Consider the following 21,943-nt stretch of genomic DNA (forward strand, 5'->3'; position numbering starts at 1 on the left):
GACTCAGCCTCATGTTTCTTGGGGTCCCATGGCAGCTGGTCCAGCACGCTCTCTAGGTGACTGGCTAGAGTTCACAGGTTTGTCAGAGGAGGTGCAGGGTTTCCAGCTACAGGGCATGAGAGGGGTGCAGAGCATGTGTCAAGACATCTCAGAGTCAGTTCCAGCTGAGTGGCTCACGCCTCTCGAGCCAGTAGCACCCCGGTGGATGGGAGCCTTCACACGACTGGAGGTTCTCATTTCAATCAGGGCCTGCTCAGAGACTGTCCCAGCCCTGTTCTTCGAGCTTCAGGGTGGGGGACGATTACAGCGAGTTGCAGTAGAGGCCCCGCAGGTAGCAGAGTGCTGTTTCCAGAGGATCCGAGTTGTGGGCATCTGTGGGAGGACTTTCGTCATAGACACTGACCCAGCAGCTCTTGAGACTGGACACTGGAGGCTATGGGCTTGGGAGTGTTGTCCACTGGCACGAGTACAGTGGGATCCTGGTGAGTGGCTATGGAGGGACCCCTTCTCTTCTGCAGACCACCCAGGAGTTCCCTTCTTTCAGTACAGTGTTCGGCTTGGACGTCATATACTTGCAGCACAGAGAGAGGCCCGCCCTGCTGCAGCACGTCATTGGCAGGAGGAGGGCCTCACAGTCGAGTTCTTGGCAGCCTTTTGGCAGAGACTGTGGGACTCCAGACAGCCGAGGCACGTCACTTTGTTTCAGTGGCTGGATGGACACAGAGCCACAGCAGTAGGGAGTTGTCTTATGCATAGTGATCTCTCGGCCGCATGTGCAGCCCGTGACTAGTTGGTGGAGAGTCAGCGTCATTGTCTTTGGGACTGTCCCTCGGCCCAGCAGGTGTGGCTACGAGTTCTTCGGCTGATGCCTGCTCTCTCCACGGCTCGACAATACACTTGGGGGGCAGTAGCCTGGTCCACACTCACGGGCCCAGCACTTCAGTTTGAGCTATCTTCCACCAGCAGGATGATAGTGATGCAGGGGGGGCGACCTACACTTCAGCCTGCTACAGAGCTTACTCCACAGGAGTGGTGCAGTGAGAAAGAGGAGTGTTGGGAGCTCATCAGTGGCCTGACACTTTGGTTCATCTGGCGGGCCCGCTGTTTCCGTATCTTTGAGGCTCGCCCTGTGCCACCAGCAGAGACTGTTCGTGACTTTTGGCTAGAGCTGATCCATACCCTCAGAGGACAGCTTGAGGGACTACAGGGTAGCTCCGACCGCATGAGGGAGCGCCGCGAGGCTTTCCTTGGACTCTGGCGCCCTGAGCCTTTCTACACCATAGTCCAGGGGGTGCTCAGATGGCACTACTGTCCACCTGTGTGGTTCTTCCCTCCTCCCATCTCTTGATTTAGCCTCATTGTATATATGCTGTTTTTTCATTGGGAGAGTCTCCCCATCATGCTTGTTGTAGCCCGCTCTTGCAGAGGTGGATGTAGCCCTATGAGCAGTTTCCATTAACTAATAGAAGGATCTTTTTCTCGGAAAAAAAAAAAAACTCTACTTGTGTGTGTAGTGCGGTCGTCACCTCCTTCAATCTTTGTTCTTGCTGCTCACTCACTGTATAGCTGATTTAAGATTGCATCCAAGTCTGCAACTTCTCCTAGTTGGCTCTGATTTACCTCTTTTAAGGCCTGGATTTCGTTTTGTGCTTTCTCATAAGCTTCACTGAAGTCATCATTGAAGGCTTTTTCAACTTCAAGCCTTGTGGTAATGAACTTGAGTATATTTTGTAGACTCTAGATCCGGCCTTTGCTCTGCTTTTATCTTTTCCACGATCCGATGGACAAGAGTATGTAGCATGGTGATAGCAAGGTCTTGGACAATGCTCAATTGGTTATATAGAGATCTAACTACGGAGAGTGCACAAAAGGCTTGTCGGTGATTTGTCTCTAGGGCAAGTAATCATGAAAGTAACAAGTGAACACAAAGAGTGCATACTGCATTCTATTTTTAACAACCAATAGCAAATAGACCTGATCGTTTCACCTACTCTAGCTTTAAAATATGAGAGAGGAGGAAGATGCAAGGCACTTGGAAACCTTAAATTTGTGAAGACTTAGCTGTCTCTCAGAGATATTTCTTAGTAGTCATAAATGAGATGTATCCGTGATATAGTCAACCTTGTGTGGTCTAAAGCAGGTGTCTTTGATATGAGTCTTGATCTAGAGTTGAGCCATTGTCAAGCACTCTCCCTACACTATTTGAGCCTCGACACCCCCATTGTACCTTGTGAGCATTAGTCTAGAGCTGTGTGTGCTGCCAGCCAATCTATAGTGGATACTTTTAGAGTAGCTGGAGTTTGGAGTCTATCTTGTTGTGTCTACTTCTAGTTGATTTCCTTGCTGCTTATCATTTCAATTATGCCACTAGGTGTTTCAATTGTCTTATTAAGTGCCATGGAGTGAGATTTTTGTGTATATTGCATTGAGGAGCACCCACACTAGAGAGCAGGACATAGTTTTCCTACTACACCCACTAGACCCAACAAGATATGTCTGATGATGATCTCTCTCATCATAAAATGTCACGAGCGTGAACCATCATCCACACTAGAGAGCAGGGGACAGTTTTCTTGCTACACGCACTAGACCCAACAAGGTATGTCTGATGATGATCTCTCTCATCATAAAATTTCACAAACGTGAGCCATCATCCTAATGGCTAGAATAGAAAAGAGAAAACTCCTACATTTGATGGCTCCCACGCTAAGCCTATAAGATTTTTCTTATGAACTTCTTGAATATAACATCTTTATCATCTATGCTTGGTTTGATATGGGGCCAGCCTAACAAACTACCGTGCATGTCCTTTTATCACACTTGATATTGATTACATGCAGATTGAAAAGCTAAGAATCCTTGTCGCCATTACACATAGCCCATGTCTTCACTATTCATTCGAAGGTCACGTTATGACCTTGATCACTTTTAAATCGTTGGTATGTATTGCAACCACACCTATTGTCCAGCCCCTTAGATGTCTCCCTAAATCATCTCCTGTCACAAACTGCTGACATGTCAAACCATTGAAGACATAAGCCAACTTGCAGATCCTAGGAAATTACGTTGACTGCTTTTGGGTCAGATGCTTTTGGGACCAGATGCTTTTAGACTTACCGCTTTTCATGAAAACTGCTTTTGGGCCTTTGGCCTTTAAATATGTGCCATGGGTTCATTCTCTGGCACGTTTCCATGTGAAAGTGGAGAGGACGGAGTACCAGCGTTGTACTAAGTTGAAGCAATATAAAGAAATATACCGAAAGGGGCGCCACGGTTTGGGGCCGCCACTCCCCATCTCAGCTAGTAAGGGAAAACATTTTTGAGGGAAAGGTTTGGGAGCACCAACAGCGCGGTCGGTGCCCCGCTTTGGGAGATGTTCGTGCGAAGGGTTACTTGGTGCTCAAGAGAGCCGTGCCAGGAATAGGAGGCGAGCTTTCACATGCAAAAAGTGGAGGCTAAAAATAGAGAGCCGGGAAGCCAAAAATAGAGAGGAGAGTCACACGCCCATGGAAAGGCCCCATTTTGTGCAAGGCAGAGAGTTTTTTTTGGGGGAACAGGTTTGTTTTGGAGGGAGCTCAGGTTGGAGAGCCGAGGAAGGAGGAGGAGAAGGCAGTTTTTCTATTCATCCAGGAGGAAGAGGAGGCGGGAGTTCTTTGCTTAAAGTCTGTCTCCTCTATTCCATTGGCATGTGGTGCCCTCATGTTACATCTCCAATGTACCACTATATCAATCACCTATAAATCAACTCCAATTGATGTTTACAAACACTTTGTTGTCTTTTCCCAATTCTCTACCTTAATCAGCTTCCATTGGCAGAAGCACACTGATCCTTTGATCAGCTTGTGCTAGAATGAGTTCACGATTGCTTAATTTCTTGTGATCATTGTTGAGCTTTGTTGGTTAAGCATTGATAGCTAAGTCTTAGTCAAACAAATTTTATAGTCCAGTGTTTTGAGTTCAGAAAAAACCCATTAAAGGGAAACATAGTGTGCAAGAATGTAGTAAATTACCCGAACAGAGGGAACGGAGAAATGTCCCAAATCAGCACACATTGCTTCTGTGCCTGCAGTTTCACACATACTGAGCCTGCTTAGATCTAGAGAGACAACTCTTTAAGGGGGACTTTAGGCAGCAAAGGTCAGACCTGTGATAGCGAGAACAATGCCACCTAGTGAGATCCATCCTTGCTTTCCATTTCTTCGGACGTAATCGATTATATAATAGGGGTTGAATGCTCGCAAGATACCCACATCATGCTTGAAGATGTTGAAGATGCCAATGCCGCAGATAAAGACAAACCAGACAAAGACGCAAGGGGCAAATAAGAAAGCCACCTTCTCAGTTCCACAGCGTTGAAGACCAAAAAGGATTACTAGAATGGCAATGGAGATAAGAACAATATGATCTGCACCATGCCATTAATCAAAGTATCAATCAGTGTTCAAAGCAGTCAAAATATAAATTTAATGGTTCAAAATTCTGGAGGCCTTTACCATTTGTCAAACTCGGCTTCTTTGTCTGAATTCCATCTATCGCCGAGATAACTGCAAGTACAGAAAGGTGTTTGGGTAATTATGACATGTAAGAATGAAATGGTGATTGACATTCCATATGTAATTAAAGACTGCACATGTGTATATGTGAGAGATCGCATTTGATCATACCAGAAATAACTGGTGTAAGTACACCATCTCCCATGACTGCACTAGTACCAAGCAATGTCAAAAGTAGCAAGATCCTTTTTGCAAAGGGAATGCCTTCTAGTACCTCCTTGATCTTAGCTCCTCTTCTCATTGCTTTATCGGGACTCTGCAACTTGTAACCAGATAGTTCTAGATCCTCGGCTTGCTCATTTTGAAATCGGCTTACTCTTGCATAGCGACAGATCAATGAATAGAGAGCAAAAGTTCCACCTGCAATGCAACATCGTTTACTCAAGAGTAGACATGGTGGGAAGTAATGGATATATTTGATCAAGGGTCGATTTCTTCTCATGCCATAATATTCAACACATGTAAAAGCGGAGTTACAGCTGCTTGACAGGTACCTAAAAGATATATAGTATAGAGATGCACAATATATGCTTGGCATTGCTAGAAATATCTGAACTTACACAATTTTGATAAAACTGTATTAGGATGGAAACCAGAGAATTATTTTACATTACTTTATGAACTCAAATTATGTACAATTACTAAGAAAGATAAGTTTCCCAATATACATGCACCATGGATAAGATATAGCATAGCTACTCACAATATACGCTTGACTTTGCTAGAAGTATCTAAACTTTAAAGATAAACCAAAAGGGAAAAACAAGCCAGTAAAACAAATCAAGACCCCTGAAAGCAAACGAAAACTTCACACGCAGACATTTACACACACACACACACACACGAAAGCAAGTCTTGAGCTCCACTCACACACACTGCAGCAAGTTCCGAAGATGTGTGACATATAATGTGTAAAGTGATGTTGATGATAACGATGTTGATGATGATGATGAGGATGTAGGGTAGGCTTACATACCTACCCACTCTAGTTACCCTCATTTATTTTATTTTTATGTTCCCCAAACATCGTACTAGAGTCACACATGGATGTAACCTTTTGGTCTCATGGATCATTTTGGCCCTTTGAAGACGTTAGCATAACATTTAATGCCAGCTAGAGCCAGAGACAGAGCTACATTACATATGTCATTGCACAGTGTACTATGAGATACGAGGCCGTTTCCACTGCTTATTCAGAGAGGGTTTCGGTCCTTTTTCTAGGGTCATCAGTTATGAGGATCAGAGATGTCTTGGGCTATATCTACTTGAGCTACACAGATATAGAGATGCTTTTTTGGGGAGAGCTAGAGAGAGACAGTCCCAGAGACAGATTACAGATTTCTTTTCACTAGATATGGGACAGCCAGAGGAGCAGCCATCACTGTAGAGCTCGGCCCACACTCATTCGACCACTACAGGCATTCTCATTGACCGAGCACTGGAGCTACGGAGATCCAGACGGCCATGATTGAGGAGAGGGTCTACATAGCATCGACGGAGACTACAGCAGAGGATCCGAGCCATACTCTCTCGACATCCAGAGTGTAGATGAGGATGGATTCTAGTAGTAGTAGTAGTAATTTTGTTCTAGTTCTTTTGTACCCAAACATGGTATCAGATTCACTATTTTGTAACAGATTGGTCTCATAGGTCATTTTGGCCTTTTGAAGATGTTAATATAACATTTCATCTCTCTCTCTCTCTCTCTCTCTCTCTCTCTCTCTCTCTCTCTCTCTCTCCCCCCAAAGGGGGTTTGAGTACGGTAGACTACTTGATGGGATCACATGCACTGATTCCGGACATCAGAGATTTTACTATTTCAGGGCGTCCCCTGGCTTTGGCAGCAGATCATGCATATTTGAGCTTCACATTGATGGGTGGTGGAGATGCAGAGCTACAGGGAGACCCATCCCCTAGACATCCACATTATCAGTTTACTACAGCGACTATTGACATCTATGGGGCCACGGTGTCGGATAGGCTGTATGTATTTGATCCGCATCGCACATTGGATGAGCTCACCCAGGGTATGGCACATGTGTTACATGCATCAGCGGGATTGGCCTTCCCATGTACAATGGCATCAGCAGCCCCTCCGCGTTGCACTGCTCCGTGCAACAGTTGGTATGATGATGAGTGTCGGGAGACCCGGAAGAGGCTTCAGAGAGAGGAGGCTTGTGGGGCATGTAGCCATAAGCATGCACAGACGATCTTCCGCCGTCTTATTCGGCGGAAGAAGAGGGCCTACCTGATACGCCTGGAAGACGAGATATACCAGTTGTTCTTGAGTCAGGACAGCAAGAGAGCATGGAGGATGTTTCAGGAGAGACATCCGGGTACCCCCATTACAACCCCAGAGGCATGGAGAGCGTATGCAGAGGCACTATATGATATCCCAGGACAGCCCCCCATTCCACAGCCAGGGGACATTAGACCGCACATGAGCGACTTCTTTACTGTGCATATGGTAGCAGAGGCCATCAGCAGATTACAGCATGGGAGAGCCCAAGATCAGGATGGGCTAGTGGGTGAGCACTTCATCTATGCATGTAGGGAACTGGTCCCCCCTTTTGGCACACATGTTTAACAAGGCGTTTTGTGAGGGCTTTCCAGCCAGTTGGATGGCCAATACCATAGTCCCACTTTTCAATAGTGGGGATCCGATGGTACAGGGCAACTATAGGACCATTATGATTGGGCATTATCTGGCCAAGATTTATGGGTCTATCGTAGAGAGAGAGCTCAGTGTCTGGACAGAGAGACATGGCCACAGAGCTAGAGGACAGGCTGGTTTTCGGCGAGGGTTCTCCACAATGGATCACATACTGACTCTTCGGGTATTGATAGAGGAGCGGCGGGCAGAGGGAGACAGGAGGAGACTATATTGTTGCTTTGTGGACTTCCGCAAGGCATTTGATTCTGTCCCGAGATTTCGTTTGATGCAGAGGCTACAGGATATAGGAGTTCCAGAGGCTATCCGATGGGGGATTTATGCATTGTATGAGTCGGTGACTGGGAGGGTGAGGGCCCCAGGTGGACTTTCAGATGCTACTGAAAGTACCATTGGGGTGAAACAGGGATGCCCACTGTCTCCCACTCTCTTTGGGATTTACATCAATGAGCTCTCAGAGTATGTGGATACATATGGTGATGCAGGATCCAACCTGACAGGGGTGATGATACCACTTCTTTTGTAAGCAGACGATGTGGTATTGATTTTGGACTCTCCAGAGGGGCTACAGAGACAGTTGGATGCTCTCCAGAGATTTTGTGCAGATAGGGACTTGACAGTGAACCTTGGGAAAACCAAGGTTATGGTGTTCAACACCACACAGGCATGGGTCACTCGAGCAGAGCATCAGTTCACATTTAGAGGGGAGATGGTGGAGCAGGTACGGTCTTATTTATACTTAGGAGTGACTTTTACAGGCCTGCGCTTCTCATTGAAGCAAGCAACAGATGCTAGGTTGGACAGGGGCTTCGCAGCTTTGGGGAGGCTTGAGAGGCAGTGTGCTTATGTACAGTTTCAGGAGCCGCGCACGAAGCTTTGGTTTTTCGATTCGTTGGTCACCCCAGCATTGTTGTATGGATCCATGGTGTGGGGGCCTAGCCTCAGTACAGAGGAGTGGAGGCGTATGGAGAGACCACTAGTTACGATGATTGCACAGATGATCCGGTGCAAGGCATCAATACCACATGCTATTGTCAGAGCTGAGATGGCAGCATCCTCCATAGTGACAGAGGCCATATTTCAGAGTGTGACAGGCCTACATCGCATATGGGAGCTCCCCCCATAGAGATATTCGAGATTGGCACTAGATTCCTCCAGACAGTTAACAGAAGATGGGGTTCATGATTGTTGGTATGCACAGATGCAGACATGGTTTGGGAGACATGGACTACAGATGGATGCACTTCCACCCTTCTAGTATAGCTTGGACTGCCCGCACCTCCAGCTTACGCGCACTGAGCGTAACCGGGTGATCAGATCAGATATTGTGCAGCTGGAGACAGAAAGGACCTGGCAACGACCTCCAGAGCCATTAGGCACGAAGATGGCCCATTACAGGGACCACTTCTTGCATGTTTCGTTGGAGGGTTTTGTGATTCGGCCAGCATACATGGATGTACATCTCTCACATGGGTTGCGCAGTGCCATTGGACAGATTCATACCTCCTCCCATCAACTACGCATCGAGACAGGCAGATACATGCAGATGGCCCGGACAGATAGGACATGTCAGCTATGCCACCAAGAGGTGGAATCTGAGGAGCATTACATTTGCCGTTGCACGGTCTATTACGAGATCAGGGGGAGATACCACTGCCTTTTCAGAGAGGGCTTTGGACCATTACGTCGGGTGATGGATTATGAGGACCAGAGATGCCTCGGACTCTTTTTACTAGAGCTGAGGAGGCACAGGGACAAACTATTACAAGACAGTTCTCCACCAACAGATCGACAACGCACTATGCGTGACTTCTTCAGTAGAGAGGGAGAGGACCTTGGGACACAGACTCCGTCTATGGATACAACCACACCCCCAGGACCACGTCCATCGAGGCCTAGAGGAGTCCGTCTTGATCAGGCCACTGCACAGGGTCGTACTCGCCGTCCTCGACCACCCAGGCCTCGACCCAGACCCCTCCATTTGCACCAAATCAGAGGCATCATCGCTCGACATCGGAGACGAGTGCCACCTTTCAGCGGCCTCTCTATACTAGATCTACCTATCTGGGATATCCTGGGATAGAGGACAGGGAGATAGAATTTGATGGTCAGATTTGGATGGGATCAGTCATGTATTTGTACATATTCTCAGTTTTAGCTTTGTAGACTCAAACATCACTATGATGTTGAGTAGATCTTTTTTCTGTTTCAGTAGACGAGAGATGTATTACCAGATGTATAGTTTCTTGTCTCATGGGCCATTTTGGCTCTTTCGAGATGTTAATATCTATCTCTCTCTCTCTCTCTCTCTCTCTCTCTCTCTCTCTCTCTCTCTCTCTCTCTCTCAGCCCCAACAGGGCTCTGCGCGTAGGCCTGCTCTCTCTCTCGCGCGTAAACTCTCAGCTTCAGCACCAGCGCGTAGGCCTCAGCCTCAACATGCAGCAATAGCGTGCGCAGGTTTCAGGGCTGCTGTGCTCAGGTCTCATGGCACCAAGGGCAGCAGAGCGTGGGCTCTAAGGGCAGCGAGCAGGCCCGCACTCATTGTCATGAAACTCTGATCGCGCGCGCACACAAAGCTCTCCCGCTCTGATCGTACGTACACACACTCTCTCTGCAAGCTCCTCTACGCGTAGAAAGTCCTGTCCTACGTGCGCCCCGGCACCCCTTTTTGCATTTATCTACGCGTAGAAAGTCCTCATACCTCCTACGTTAAAGTTTAAAGACTTTTAAGTTTTTAAGTTAAACTTATAATTTTTGCCCTATTCTCAGTCCCTCACCCTAGTACCCTAGTACCCTACCCCACATTTGTGGCTCGGGTTCGATGGATCCGCCTACCGAAGGGGAGGGGCCGGGTGTAGATAGCTACACCACCCCAAAAAAAACAACAGCTACATTGAAACGGAGAAACAGAGATACTGTACTATCACCAGGATCCTTACGAATTGGGAAAACCTCTAGGATACATGATGAGCTAATGATGGAGAAGGTCCAGGTGATGCTCAAATCAGAGCTAAACTATATGAGGGATGACATCAGGAAGGAAATGCACGCGAGCGCTGAGAGCTACAGGAACTCCATGTATTGAGACATGATGAGAGAACTAAGGAGAGAGATCCGGGGGATACTGAATGAGGAGATTCAGATCTTGAAAACGGAATTACAAAACCTAATCAAGGCCGAAGTAAATGTAACAGAATACGTTATGCAAAAGAAACTCGATGAGGCAGTAGCAAGTTTTGAAGCATGGAGAACAAATATGGAAAAGCGCATGGGGGAAAAAGATGCAATATCGAGGAGCTAAAAGGAGAACTTGCGGCTTGCAAATCTGCAACTAAAGAGAAGGGAGACGACCAACCTTCGGTGCTGAATGAGCTCGAGGACATGAAGGATCATATGAAAGCTCTACGGGAAGGAGATGAACAGAAATCGAAAACGGCATCTTCATGGGCGGAACGTCTTTTTAAGACACAAGAAAAGGTTGATGAAGCAGAGAAATGGATTGAGGATGCCAAGAAAGGGAAGGCCCAGATGCCCGAGACCACACCTACCTCCACCATTATTAATATGACCATTGAGGAAGAGCAGAAAAGGAAGAATCGGGCTCTGCATGTGCGGGTCACAGGAGTTAAAGACAAAGAGAATGTAGATGAAGAAGTGAAGGAACTTCTACAATGCATGGGCATCACAGAGCCTACTCACACAAGTGCATGGAGAGTGGGCAAGAAAGGAATCGATGAGAAGGGAAACGTAAAGGATAGGGCACTTATTCTCCGCTTCCCGAATATAGAAATAAGGAAAGAATTTCTAAAGAAGAGGCCAACTCTTAAGAAAACCGGTATTTTCCTAGGAGATAACCTTACATTGGCACAAGTGGCACACATGCAAGAGTTGATGCCAGAGATCAGGGCAGCAAGAGAAAAGGGGAAAATCGCCTTTTATAGAGGAGGGAAAGTAGTGGTTCTGGAAAAGCGCTCATCATGACGGTGCGAGACCTATGGGGCGACGCTCCGGATAGCGGCGTGGAATTGTTATGGATCATATAGGCTAGATGTAGGTGCCTTTGAAGACAGCTTTAGGGACAGAGACATAGTTTTCTACTCAGAGACACACCAGATACCGGGACAGCTTATGCCACATGTGAAGGGTTATTTATGGGAAACAGCTGGTTGACCAGACAAGAGATCTCTACGGGGTAGCCGGGGTTCAGGAGGAGTAGTAGTCTTATTTAAAGAGGAGCTGAAACCACTACTATAGATTATCAGGAAAGATGAGCAAGCCAGGTATATGTGGGTGAGAATGAGAGCTGAGACAGGTAGATTTCTATATATCGCTATATGCTACTTCCCTCCAAGTACATCAGTCTACTCCTCACCTTAAGGACAGTCCCCTTTCTCCATATTAAATAATAACATATGGGAGTTCTCTAGAGATGGAGAAATCGTTCTCTTAGGAGACTTTAATACCAGAACGGCCAACTCTCAAGCAGTATTCTATGATACTTCTGAGGAAATGCTCATAGAAGTGGATTTATCACAGAGGGGGCTTACTAGAAACTCACAGGATAAAGTACACACTGAATATGGGAGACATCTCATGGAGATGGCAACTATACATGGTTTGGCCATACTCAATGGTCTAGAGAATTTCCCTTTATCTGGGGGATTCACATGCTTCCCGCACAGGCATGGGGCCAGTACAGTGGATTATGTCATGACTTCACCAAGCTTTATTTCTAGTATCGAGGACTTTAAGGTGGGACCCAGACCGGTTGGGATTGCAGTGGATCATGCTCTCTTGACCTTATCAATCTCCTTCCAATACAATGCCTCTCAAGTACAAAGGAAGAAGACACACACAAGATATACTTTCACGCCAGAGACTGATTCAATCTATGTGGAAAAGATCTATCATAGGATGTGGGCAGCCGAGCCAGTATATACTGTAGAGGAGATTACTTCTCAGTTAACAGAGATACTACATGGAGCAGCACAAGAGGCATACCCACATACTCAACCTGATCAGAAGAGAGGATCTGGGAACATGCCTCAAAACAGTTGGTATGACGAGGAATGCAGAGAGACGAGAACCCAGGTCCAAAAAGAGCTTACACTTGGGATCATCACATATAAGCAGTCTCGGATTTCTCTTCGGCGAATAGTACGTCGCAAGAAAAGGGCATTTTTAGCCAAACTGGAGAAGGATTTATATCAGCTCTTCTTGAGTCAGGACTCACATGAGGCCTGGCGCTTATTTCACGAGCACTCACCGCCTCCGACGATTACTTCTCCTGAGATTTGGGGTCAATATGTAACATCATTATATATGGTATTTGGATAGCCTCCATTACCAGATCCGCTAGAGCCATGCCCTGCTACTAGTACTTTCTTTACTACGGAAATGGTGAAAAACGCCATTGATAAGATGAAGACAAGAAGAGCATATGATCATGATGGTTTAGTAGCAGAACATCTGATCCATGCCAGGGATCTACTTTCAGAAGTCCTTGCCCGTCTGTTTAATCGGGTCATGTGTGAAGGATTACCTGAATCTTGGAAATTATCTACTATCGTACCTATTTTCAAGTCAGGGGATCCTATGATACCCGGGAACTACCGTACCATTATGGTAGGTCACACATTGACCCGACTATACGCATCCATTCTTGAACAAAAATTGAGTAGATGGGCAGAGAATGAGGGCATAAGGGCAACACGACAAGCTGGATTCAGGAGGGGTTATTCCAATTTAGATCATATTCTTACACTCAGAGCCATTATTGAGGAAGGAAGAGCAAGCGGGAGAAGGATGTATTGTTGCTTTGTGGATTTTCGGAAAGCTTTTGATACAGTACCAAGGGCCAGATTGATGCGCAGGATGCAAGAGTTAGGGGTCCCCAAAGAGATTATTTGGGGGATCATGGCCTTATACGGGTCAGTAACTGGTTATGTACGTACTCCAGAAGGGGATCCCGACATTGTTCATTCCACCGTTGGAGTAAAGCAGGGATGCCCACTGTCCCCTACTTTATTTGGTATGTACATAGATGAGGTATCAGAATACATTGATAGAGAGGGTGACAGAGGTGCTCAACTTGCAAGGTCATGGATCCCTTTGTTGTTGTATGCTGATGATATTGTATTGATAGCAAAATCACCAGATGGAATGCAGAGGCAGCTAGGTGCATTACATAAATTCGCGGAGGACAATGGATTGTCGGTAAACTTGGGTAAAACCAAACTTATGGTGTTTAACACCACACCGCAGTGGGTTAGGAGATCGGCACCTACATTTGCATATGGCCAGGATACACTAGAGTACACACATGCATACACATACCTTGGTGTGGTATTTGCAGGACCGAAGTTTACTCTTAAGAAAGCAGCGGATGCTAGATTGCCCAGAGCCTCTGCGGCCTTGGGACGGTTGGAGAGGATGTGTTCACAAGTGCAGTTTCAGGAACCACGAACAAAACTTTGGCTCTTTGATACTGTGGTGGCTTCGGCTATGCTTTATGGGGTCCACATTTGGGGACCATCTGTGGATCAGGATAATTGGAAGTCAATGGAGAGACCTTTGGTATCTATGATTTCCCGAATGATTAGAGCCAAGGCCTCCGTACCACACGCGATTATCCGAGCGGAACTAGCTGCCCCTCCGATAGAAATTGAAGCTCTTACCAGATCAGTGTCCTTTATACATGATTTGTGGATATAATAATTGCCGATATACTAGACTGGCCCTCGAATCCTCTCGACAATTAGCAATGAAAGGGGATACATCATGCTGGTATGCGCAACTGTCCTCGTGGTTTAAGAGACACGGGTTCAGTATGGAAAGATTACCCCCCTTCCAATACTCTCTTGAGGCTCCATCATTGGCAATTACACGAACGGAGATTAATAAAATCATCCGTCAGGATCTTATCCAGTTGGATACTAAGAGGACATGGATAGACCCTACACAAGAATTGGGCAAGAAGATGGCCGACTACAAAGAAAACTTCCTACAGCTATCTGAAGATGGATTTGTGATTCGCCCGAGCTACATGGATACCCACCTGTCTCATGGTTTGAGATGTGCTATTGGTCAGATTCGTACATCCTCACACCAGCTGGAAATTGAATTTGACAGATTTAGGGGAATCCCACCTAAGAGCAGAATTTGCAAGTTATGCGGAATGGAGCCGGAGACAGAATTACACTACATATGCCATTGCACCGTATACTATGAGATACGTGGACGTTTCCATTCCTATTTAAAAAAGGCTTTGGACCTCTAGATAGAGTCATGCAATACCAAGATCAAAGATGCTTAGGCTTGTACCTACTGGAACTACATCGGCACAGGGATAATCTAATGAGAAGACAAAGAGCACTACAGCCTTAGAGGCAGATCACAGATTTCTTCAGATCGAGAGAAGCAAGAGTGGAAGGAGAAGCAAGAGGCCAGCAGCCAGCACAAAGGAGTACCCACATTCATACCAAAGGCACCCTCATTGACAGGGTGATTGAGCTTAGGAAATCGAGACGACCACGACCGAGATGTAGAAGCACACTTCACCGGAGGAGACTACAACAAAGGATTAGAAGCATTCTAACCAGACACCCAGAATGCTCCTAAAAAGTTTATTTAATACTTTGTATTTAGTTTTTCACATTTATTTTCACACTTTCACACTTAGTACTTTAGTACTAAGGTACCCAGACATTGTAACAGATTCACTACTTTTGTATCAGTTTGGTCTCATAGGTCATTCTGGCCTTTTGAAGACGTTAATATAACATTTCATTTCATTTTCTCTCTCTCTCTCTCTCTCTCTCTCTCTCTCTCTCTCTCTCTCTCTCTCTCTCTCTCTCTCTCTCTCTCTCGCGTACTGCTTAGTTTAGGATCCCGCAGTATTTATATTTTGTTATCCTAGTTTGATTTATTTTGTTAATCTGAATTTGTATCAGATACACCGCATTGTAACTTTTTGGTCTCATAGGTCACTTTGGCCTTTTGAAGATGTAAATACAATATTTCATTTCATTTCATTTCATTTCTCTCTCTCTCTCTCTCTCTCTCTCTCTCTCTCTCTCTCTCTCTCTCTCTCTCTCTCTCTCTCTCGGATGTGGCAACTGCTAACCTTAATTGTTGGTTTCTTTCCAATGAATTTTGCTTAATTTTTGAGACCCTCTTTTTGAAGTTGCAAATGGTCGGACATTGTATGGCCAATGTGAACGGTAGTTTCACCCGCAGACAGGAAGTTAGTCGGCACTGGAATTCATAAAGTAAAAGGATGTCTAGGCTCAGTTCAAGATCATGTAGGTCCCCCCGTCGCAGTTAGCAAGTTGGTGGATGCTAGGAAGTGAACTCAATAAAGGCATAAAGTCAAGGTGGGATCACCAACAGAAAGTATCCGACAGTTGGGCCACATTGCACTTTTGGATGCGGTCCCAATGAGGATAGATGGTCAGATGACCAGTGGAAGCCCAACTTAAGCATCTCCTAAAATTTAGGGAACTGCTATTTTGGGCCGTGAAATGTATTCGCGTCATTACCTTCGGTATGACCAGGGGAACATTTTATTACTCTGCTACAAAGTCAATTGATGCATCAATTGAGAGATTTTTAAGCAGGAAGTCCAATGCGGGAAAATGTATGTATGAGCGCCAAGTGGCACTTTTTGGCCAATTTACCAAGTCTGGGAGAAGAGAACTCGTAACTGACTTTCTGGAGCAATTTTGGAGGTTGATAACTGTGATTTTCAGCCATTTCTCTCCATTTTTGAGCTTCCCATGACTTCACCTAGGACCAAGGAGCTCATTTTCAGCATTGAAAGGCATCAGATGCGTGTTTACAGGGCTGTTTTGCTGCGTTTTCAGCGATACACAGGTTTTGGCAGCCATGGAAATCTTCCCTTTTTGCATCTATTGGTTCACAGATGCATTACAGGTCAAGGGCAGAAGAGGGGGCGCTCGATTTATGCTGGGGGGATGCTTCATTGAGAACGTGTCACAGGTTAAGAGTTATGGAGTGCTTCCTTTCCCTCGATGTACAGTGTGGTGCCAGGAGTGATGCCCTGCATACTACACACTGCTCTCTCTCCAAGGAGGTCAAAATGGAGGCTACTAAAGAGGGTTGGGTGAATGTAGGTCGTAGCAAAATCAAGAAGGAAGTAAAAGAAGGGGCTTCCTCGACATCACTACTCAACCCCGCTCACTGCTGCTGCACGCTCCCCCCCCCCCCCCCCCCCCCCCCCCCGTTGCGCCATCGCTGCCCCTCACCCCCCCCCCCCCCCCCCCCCCCTCTCTCTCCTCTCTCGCCCTCGCGCTGCCTCCAGCCCCCCAGCGCTGCCCCCTCGCCCTCGCGCTACCTCCTTCGCCCAGCCCTGCCCGCCACCCTCACCCTCTACTGCCCGCCGCCCGCGCCCCTAGCTGCCCCCAAGCCCGCCGCTGCCCCCCCTTCCTTGGCAGCTTCTCCCTCCGGCCCCCCCGCAGCCTTTTGAACTCTCGCTCGCCGCTTTATCCCCCCCTGTCCTCATCGTTCCTGAAGGTCTTGTGCACCTGGCTCGGCAACACTTCTTCCTCGGACAAGTGCTCGACGTGCTTAGTTGCAAATTTTCTTCACCGTCCGCTTCTTCGACTCAGCAGTAGACACAGATGGAGGCTCCAGCTCCGCCACAGAGGGACTCACCTGAAGCCCCCTCGCCCGACCCCGCTGAGCCCACCATTCGACCTGCTCTTTCGCCGACAGAGCAAGCGAGCCTTGCCGTAGAGGTAGAGCGCTTGCAGGCGACTTCTGTCATCTGCAAGGTTCTCGGCACCCGTCCTAGCAGAGGAGAGCTGCGAGACCCTCTCCAGGCCCGCCTTCTCGCAGACATGGGCAAGATCTTGGATGTCCAGATTCTCGGACGGGGGTACTTCCAGATCGAGTTCGAGACATCCGAGATGGCCTCCAAGGTCATAGCTATGAGTCCACTGGCCATCCGAGCATCACGCGCCCACTTTCGACAGTGGCGACATGGTTTTGACCCGACCTCGGATGTGCTAGTAGTGGAGGCAGACATCCCCATCTCAATCTGCTTTCCGGGTTTACGGAGGGAGTACCATCCACTTCTCTCCAGGATTGGCTCCGCCATCGGGACTGTCCTAGAGACACCTCGTACGGCAGCATCAGTAGCTGCCAAGGCGGCTGGCATCCCTTCAGTTCGAGTTTTGGTCAGAGATACCCACACGCTCCCGAAGGTAATCCTTCTGCCTCGGGTGAGTGGGGGTTGGTTTAGACAGAGTGTGGAGTACTCAGGTCTTCCGAACCAGTGCTTCATTTGAAGACAGATGGGCCACCTAGCGAAGGCCTGTCCACGGAAGAGGCCACGACCTGCACCTCAGCCTCAGCCCTAGCCTGCCAAGGCTGGGCCACAGCCACAGCCAGCGGCACAGCGCACAGATTCAGAGCCACCCTCCGAGCCTGGGGCTCCAGCGGAGGAGGGGTGGCACCAGGCCTGTGGCCGTCAACGCCACGGGCCACAGCGATAGCCTGGCACTCAGAGTGGCCCTCAGGTGCCTACTCAGCAGCAGTGGGTTCCCACGGGAAACCGCTTTGGTCCTCTCGAGTACGAGGAGCCCCCTACGCCAGCCTCCACCTCAGCTTCACCTTCGCCAGCCGCCCCACCTTCAGATTTCCCCTCCTCCTCCTCATCCCCTCCCCCGCCCTCTGCTCCCACCTACTCCCCTCCTCGCCTCCCTGTCTCTGTCGCCCAACCCCGCTTCTCTTCTCCTCCGCCCCCCCCCCTAGCTCCTTCTCCCCCTCCTCCTGCTCCAGTACCACGGTCGACTCACGAGACTGGTCCCTCGCCGACGGCTAGGAGATCTCTTGGCAAAGTCTTTGCCACGAGTCGCCTAGCGAGAGAGGGTCAGCCCTTCTTGCGGCCCCCTCTGCAGATTCAGACATCTTCTCTTGCAGCTATCCCTCGTGGTCTGACGAGCATTGACCTCCGACGCCGCTGGAATTTCTTCGACTACAGGTTCACTCGCTTCCTCGGCGATTCCGCAGCAGACCACGAGGCAGCCTGCTTCAGGGTCCACGCTTTGTTCCTCGCCGCTAGGGGAACAGAGGCCTTGGACTCAGCATTTGGTTTCTCCTTCCCCCTCTGTGGTAGGACCGAGACAGAGTGGTCCCTCGACTCAGTGGTGGGATGGTTGCATACACAGGTTCTCGAGTTCTCTCGCCACATGGGAGAACTTGGAGTTACAGATTTGCTATAGACTTTGTGGCCACTGGCCAAGTTTGCGGTGACACCCCCAGACTCAGCAGGATGTAGGCACATTGTGGTGTACTTTTTTGCTGATACGCAATGTTTGCCTTGCTATGTATGCATTCATGAGGACTCCTGGACAGAGGAGGTTGCTTTACGCACGGCTCGCTCTGCTTGGGCTTGGGCCAGGCACTCACTGCAATCTCGCCAATCTAGAGGACGCTCGGATGCGGATTACTCCCCATCCAAGCCAGCCTCGAAGATAGCCCGTCTTGCTGCTGCGGCAGCATCTGTCCTCTCTTGCTCCCCATGAGGATCGTCTTGTGGAACATGCAGGGACTAGGTGGACCCCAGTTTCAGCGACAACGGGGCCGATTGCATTAGGAGCTACAGCGTTGCCTTGTGGAAGAAGAGATTGATCTCCTTATGCTTCAGGAGCACCATTTGTCTGAGAGCCGCATTCGGCGATGTGGTCAGATTTTGCATGGACGTTATGATACCTTTTGGTCAGCTGCTTTTGGACCTGGAGGCATCCAGGGTGGGGTATGTATGACTATTGCAGACTCATTGCAGCAGGCCATTGTGGGCAGAGGGATTATTGTGCCAGGCAGGGCTCAGTGGATTACTATGCAGCTTCAGGGAGGCCTTGTGGGCTTCCTAAACATCTATGCGCCCAATGTGACGAGTGCTCGTGCAGAGTTTTGGTCACAGATTGTTGAGTCTTTGCCACAGGTTGACCATTGGTGTGTAGGAGGAGACTTCAACATGTTGGAGGACCGTTCTGATAGGATCGGAGGCAGCCATACTACTGTGCATGGAGTCGAGTTAGCAGCTTGGGAGAGGTTGTGTATGACTTTGAGGGTCTCGAATACATGGCAGCATTCTGGCTTTGTGAGGCCTCCAGAGAGTCTTGCCTTCTCTAGATCGGACCGCAAAGTGGGAGGAGTGAATCTATCGCGGATAGATCGCTTCTACACTAGTAATCACTTCAGTGACTTGGGGGGCTCAGTGGGCATCCTGGCAGGGACATCCTTCTCGGACCATGCACCAGTGATCCTCAGAGTGGCAGACAGGCAGAGGAGTGGGAGCACGATGCTTCGCATCCTAGAGCGGGTCTTGTTGGACTCATCACTCAGAGAGAGGATAGAGGCTCTCTAGACAGAGGGCATGGACAGCCAGGCTCTACCTGCAGACAGAGTGGCCTTAGGCCTAGCTCAGCTTAGCCACTTTTTTCTCCAGGAGTCTCTGGCTCGACGGGCTGCAGCGAGAGAGGAGGAGCAGCAACTCAGACGAGGCATTGCTTCACTACAGAGCATGCAGGAGCAGCACCCAGACAGTCCATGGTTGGAGGAGCAGTTACAGCACGTTCAACAGGAGCTTGCTTGCACAGAGGAGAGGCGCCATGAGTTTGCCTTTCACCGACAGGCATCTCAGTGGACTCAGGTGGGTGACAGCATGACAGGTGGGACCTCGGCACTCGCATGCCAAGGTCAATCAGTTGAGGAGACCCGATGGGTCAGTTGTTTGTGAGCCCGAGGATATGCGTGCAGTTGCAACTGACTTTTACCGTGAGTTACTGTCGGCTGAGCCCCAGTCAGAGAGACAGGATGCATGCAGGGAGCAGGTTTGGGCACAGATGCCTTGTCTTGTGAGTGAGGAGATGCGCGAGAGGCTAGAGATACCTCTTCAGCTTGAGGAGCTGCACACGGCTCTTAGGGCCCTCCCTCGTGGTAGCTGTCCAGGTGAGGATGGGCTGACTCCCAGCTTCTTCTTGGAGTACTGGGACCTGCTTGGCCCAGATCTTTGTAGTGCCTTTCAGTACATTCTGCACACAGGAGTGATGCTGGATAGCATGAGTGAGGGCCTAATTTACCTCATTCCAAAGGAGGGTGGCTCCTTGGATGAGATTCGACAGTGACGCCCCATCACCATCTTAAACTCAGCCTGCAAAATTCTTGCTAAGCCTCTGAGTTTGAGGATTCAGCCACTTTTGGAGAGCCTTATACATGGGACTCAGACAGGTTTTGTCAATGAAAGCAGTATCCTTGACAACATCTTCACCTTCTGGGAGGCTTCTGCCCTTCCACGACTCCGTGGGGAGGACCTTGTGATTCTTCTTCTCGATTTTGAGAAGGCATACGACAAAGTTGATTGGGACTTTCTAGAGGGCACGCAACGTAGGATGGGCTTCTCAGATGCTTGGATCAGAGGGGTGTCAGCTTTGTACAGACAGGCTCACAGTCAGGTGCTTTTGGCAGGAGGTAGAGGTGAGCGCTTCATGCTCATCCTCTTGCCCCCTTTCTCTTTCTGTTCTATGCAGAGGCGATGAGCAGATTTTTGGTGTCACAGCAGGTTGGTCTGAGGGGCTTAGCACTCCCTATACGGGGAGATGAGCTTCCGGACGCTGAGTTTGCCGACGACTCGGCCTTGTACTTAGAGGGCAACGAGGCCAATTTACATAGATGTGAGCAGGCTTTGGAGACCTGCTGTGCATCGGGCGCACTGATCAACTGGAGAAAGACAGTGGCTTTCTCGGTTGGCAGTGCTCCTGTGCAAAATTGGATGCCAGGAGAGGGTTTCAGGTGGATTCCTCCCGGGACTGCAGTTCGGTACTTGGGTTGTCAGGTTGGTTTGGACTTGTCCCCTGAGCAGCAAATTGCTCCTCTTCTCCTGCCCATCAGGAGAAAGCTGTTACATTGGAGCTCAGCACGACTTTCGCTGGCTGGTAGAGAAGTAGTTGCCAACCAGATGTTGTTGACGACTAAGTGGTACATCACTTCTTGTTGGATCTTCTCGAGTTCTTGAATCAGCCAGGTAGAGAGGCTGATCAGGAACTTCCTTTGGTCAGGTCGCGACACTCAGATTGCCCGAGCCAAGGTGGCTTGGTCGGTCATCACACTTCCTTGTTCTCAGGGAGGGCTTGGGATCATTGATCCAGCATAGCAGAGCAGAGCCCTTCTTGGGAAGTTCGTCGTCAGAGGACTTCTTCCAGGCGAGGAGCCCTGGAAGGAGTTCTTGCTGCAGAGGCTTCGTGCCAGGGTGCCTCACTCATGAGGCCCTTGGCAACCTTCGACGAGATGGATCTTTACAGAGCTGCGCCGAGTTGGTTTGAGCAGGAGACTAGAGGACCGATTTGCTGTGAGTTTGCTTCGGTCTTGGGAGCTCTTACCGCGTGGCCTAGAGCATAGACAGCCGACGTGCACGGAGGAGCGCCTACGGCAGCCCCTCGTCTGGAACCCCATGGTTAGCACTCAGAGAGGCCACTTGGTTGGGAGTCGGCCTCATGTTTCTTGGGGTCCCATGGCAGCTGGTCCAACGCGCTCTTTAGGTGACTGGCTAGAGTTCACAGGTTAGTCAGAGGAGGTGCAGGCTGTCCAGCTACAGGGCATGAGAGGGGTGCAGAGCATGTGTCAGGACATCTCAGAGTCAGTTCGAGCTGAGTGGCTCACGCCTCTCGAGCCAGTAGCACCCCGGTGGATGGGA

General features: G+C 48.8%; 1 protein-coding gene across 1 annotated transcript in view; it reads right to left on the reverse strand.

The window, feature by feature from the left end:
- Positions 1-21,943, reverse strand: part of LOC147445516 (potassium transporter 5-like) — a 95,473-nt gene that overhangs the window by 47,963 nt on the left and 25,567 nt on the right. The window contains exons 3-6 of the mRNA XM_086526052.1: positions 4,665-4,913; positions 4,494-4,544; positions 4,145-4,405; positions 4,011-4,063 (exon numbers count right to left, since the gene is read on the reverse strand). Of these exons, the coding sequence (XP_086382178.1) occupies positions 4,011-4,063; positions 4,145-4,405; positions 4,494-4,544; positions 4,665-4,913 (614 nt within the window). The remainder of the gene's footprint in view (positions 1-4,010; positions 4,064-4,144; positions 4,406-4,493; positions 4,545-4,664; positions 4,914-21,943) is intronic.

Source organism: Adiantum capillus-veneris, chromosome 12, assembly GCF_014529385.1.
Source record: "Adiantum capillus-veneris isolate H3 chromosome 12, ASM1452938v2, whole genome shotgun sequence".
Lineage (NCBI taxonomy): Eukaryota > Viridiplantae > Streptophyta > Polypodiopsida > Polypodiales > Pteridaceae > Adiantum > Adiantum capillus-veneris.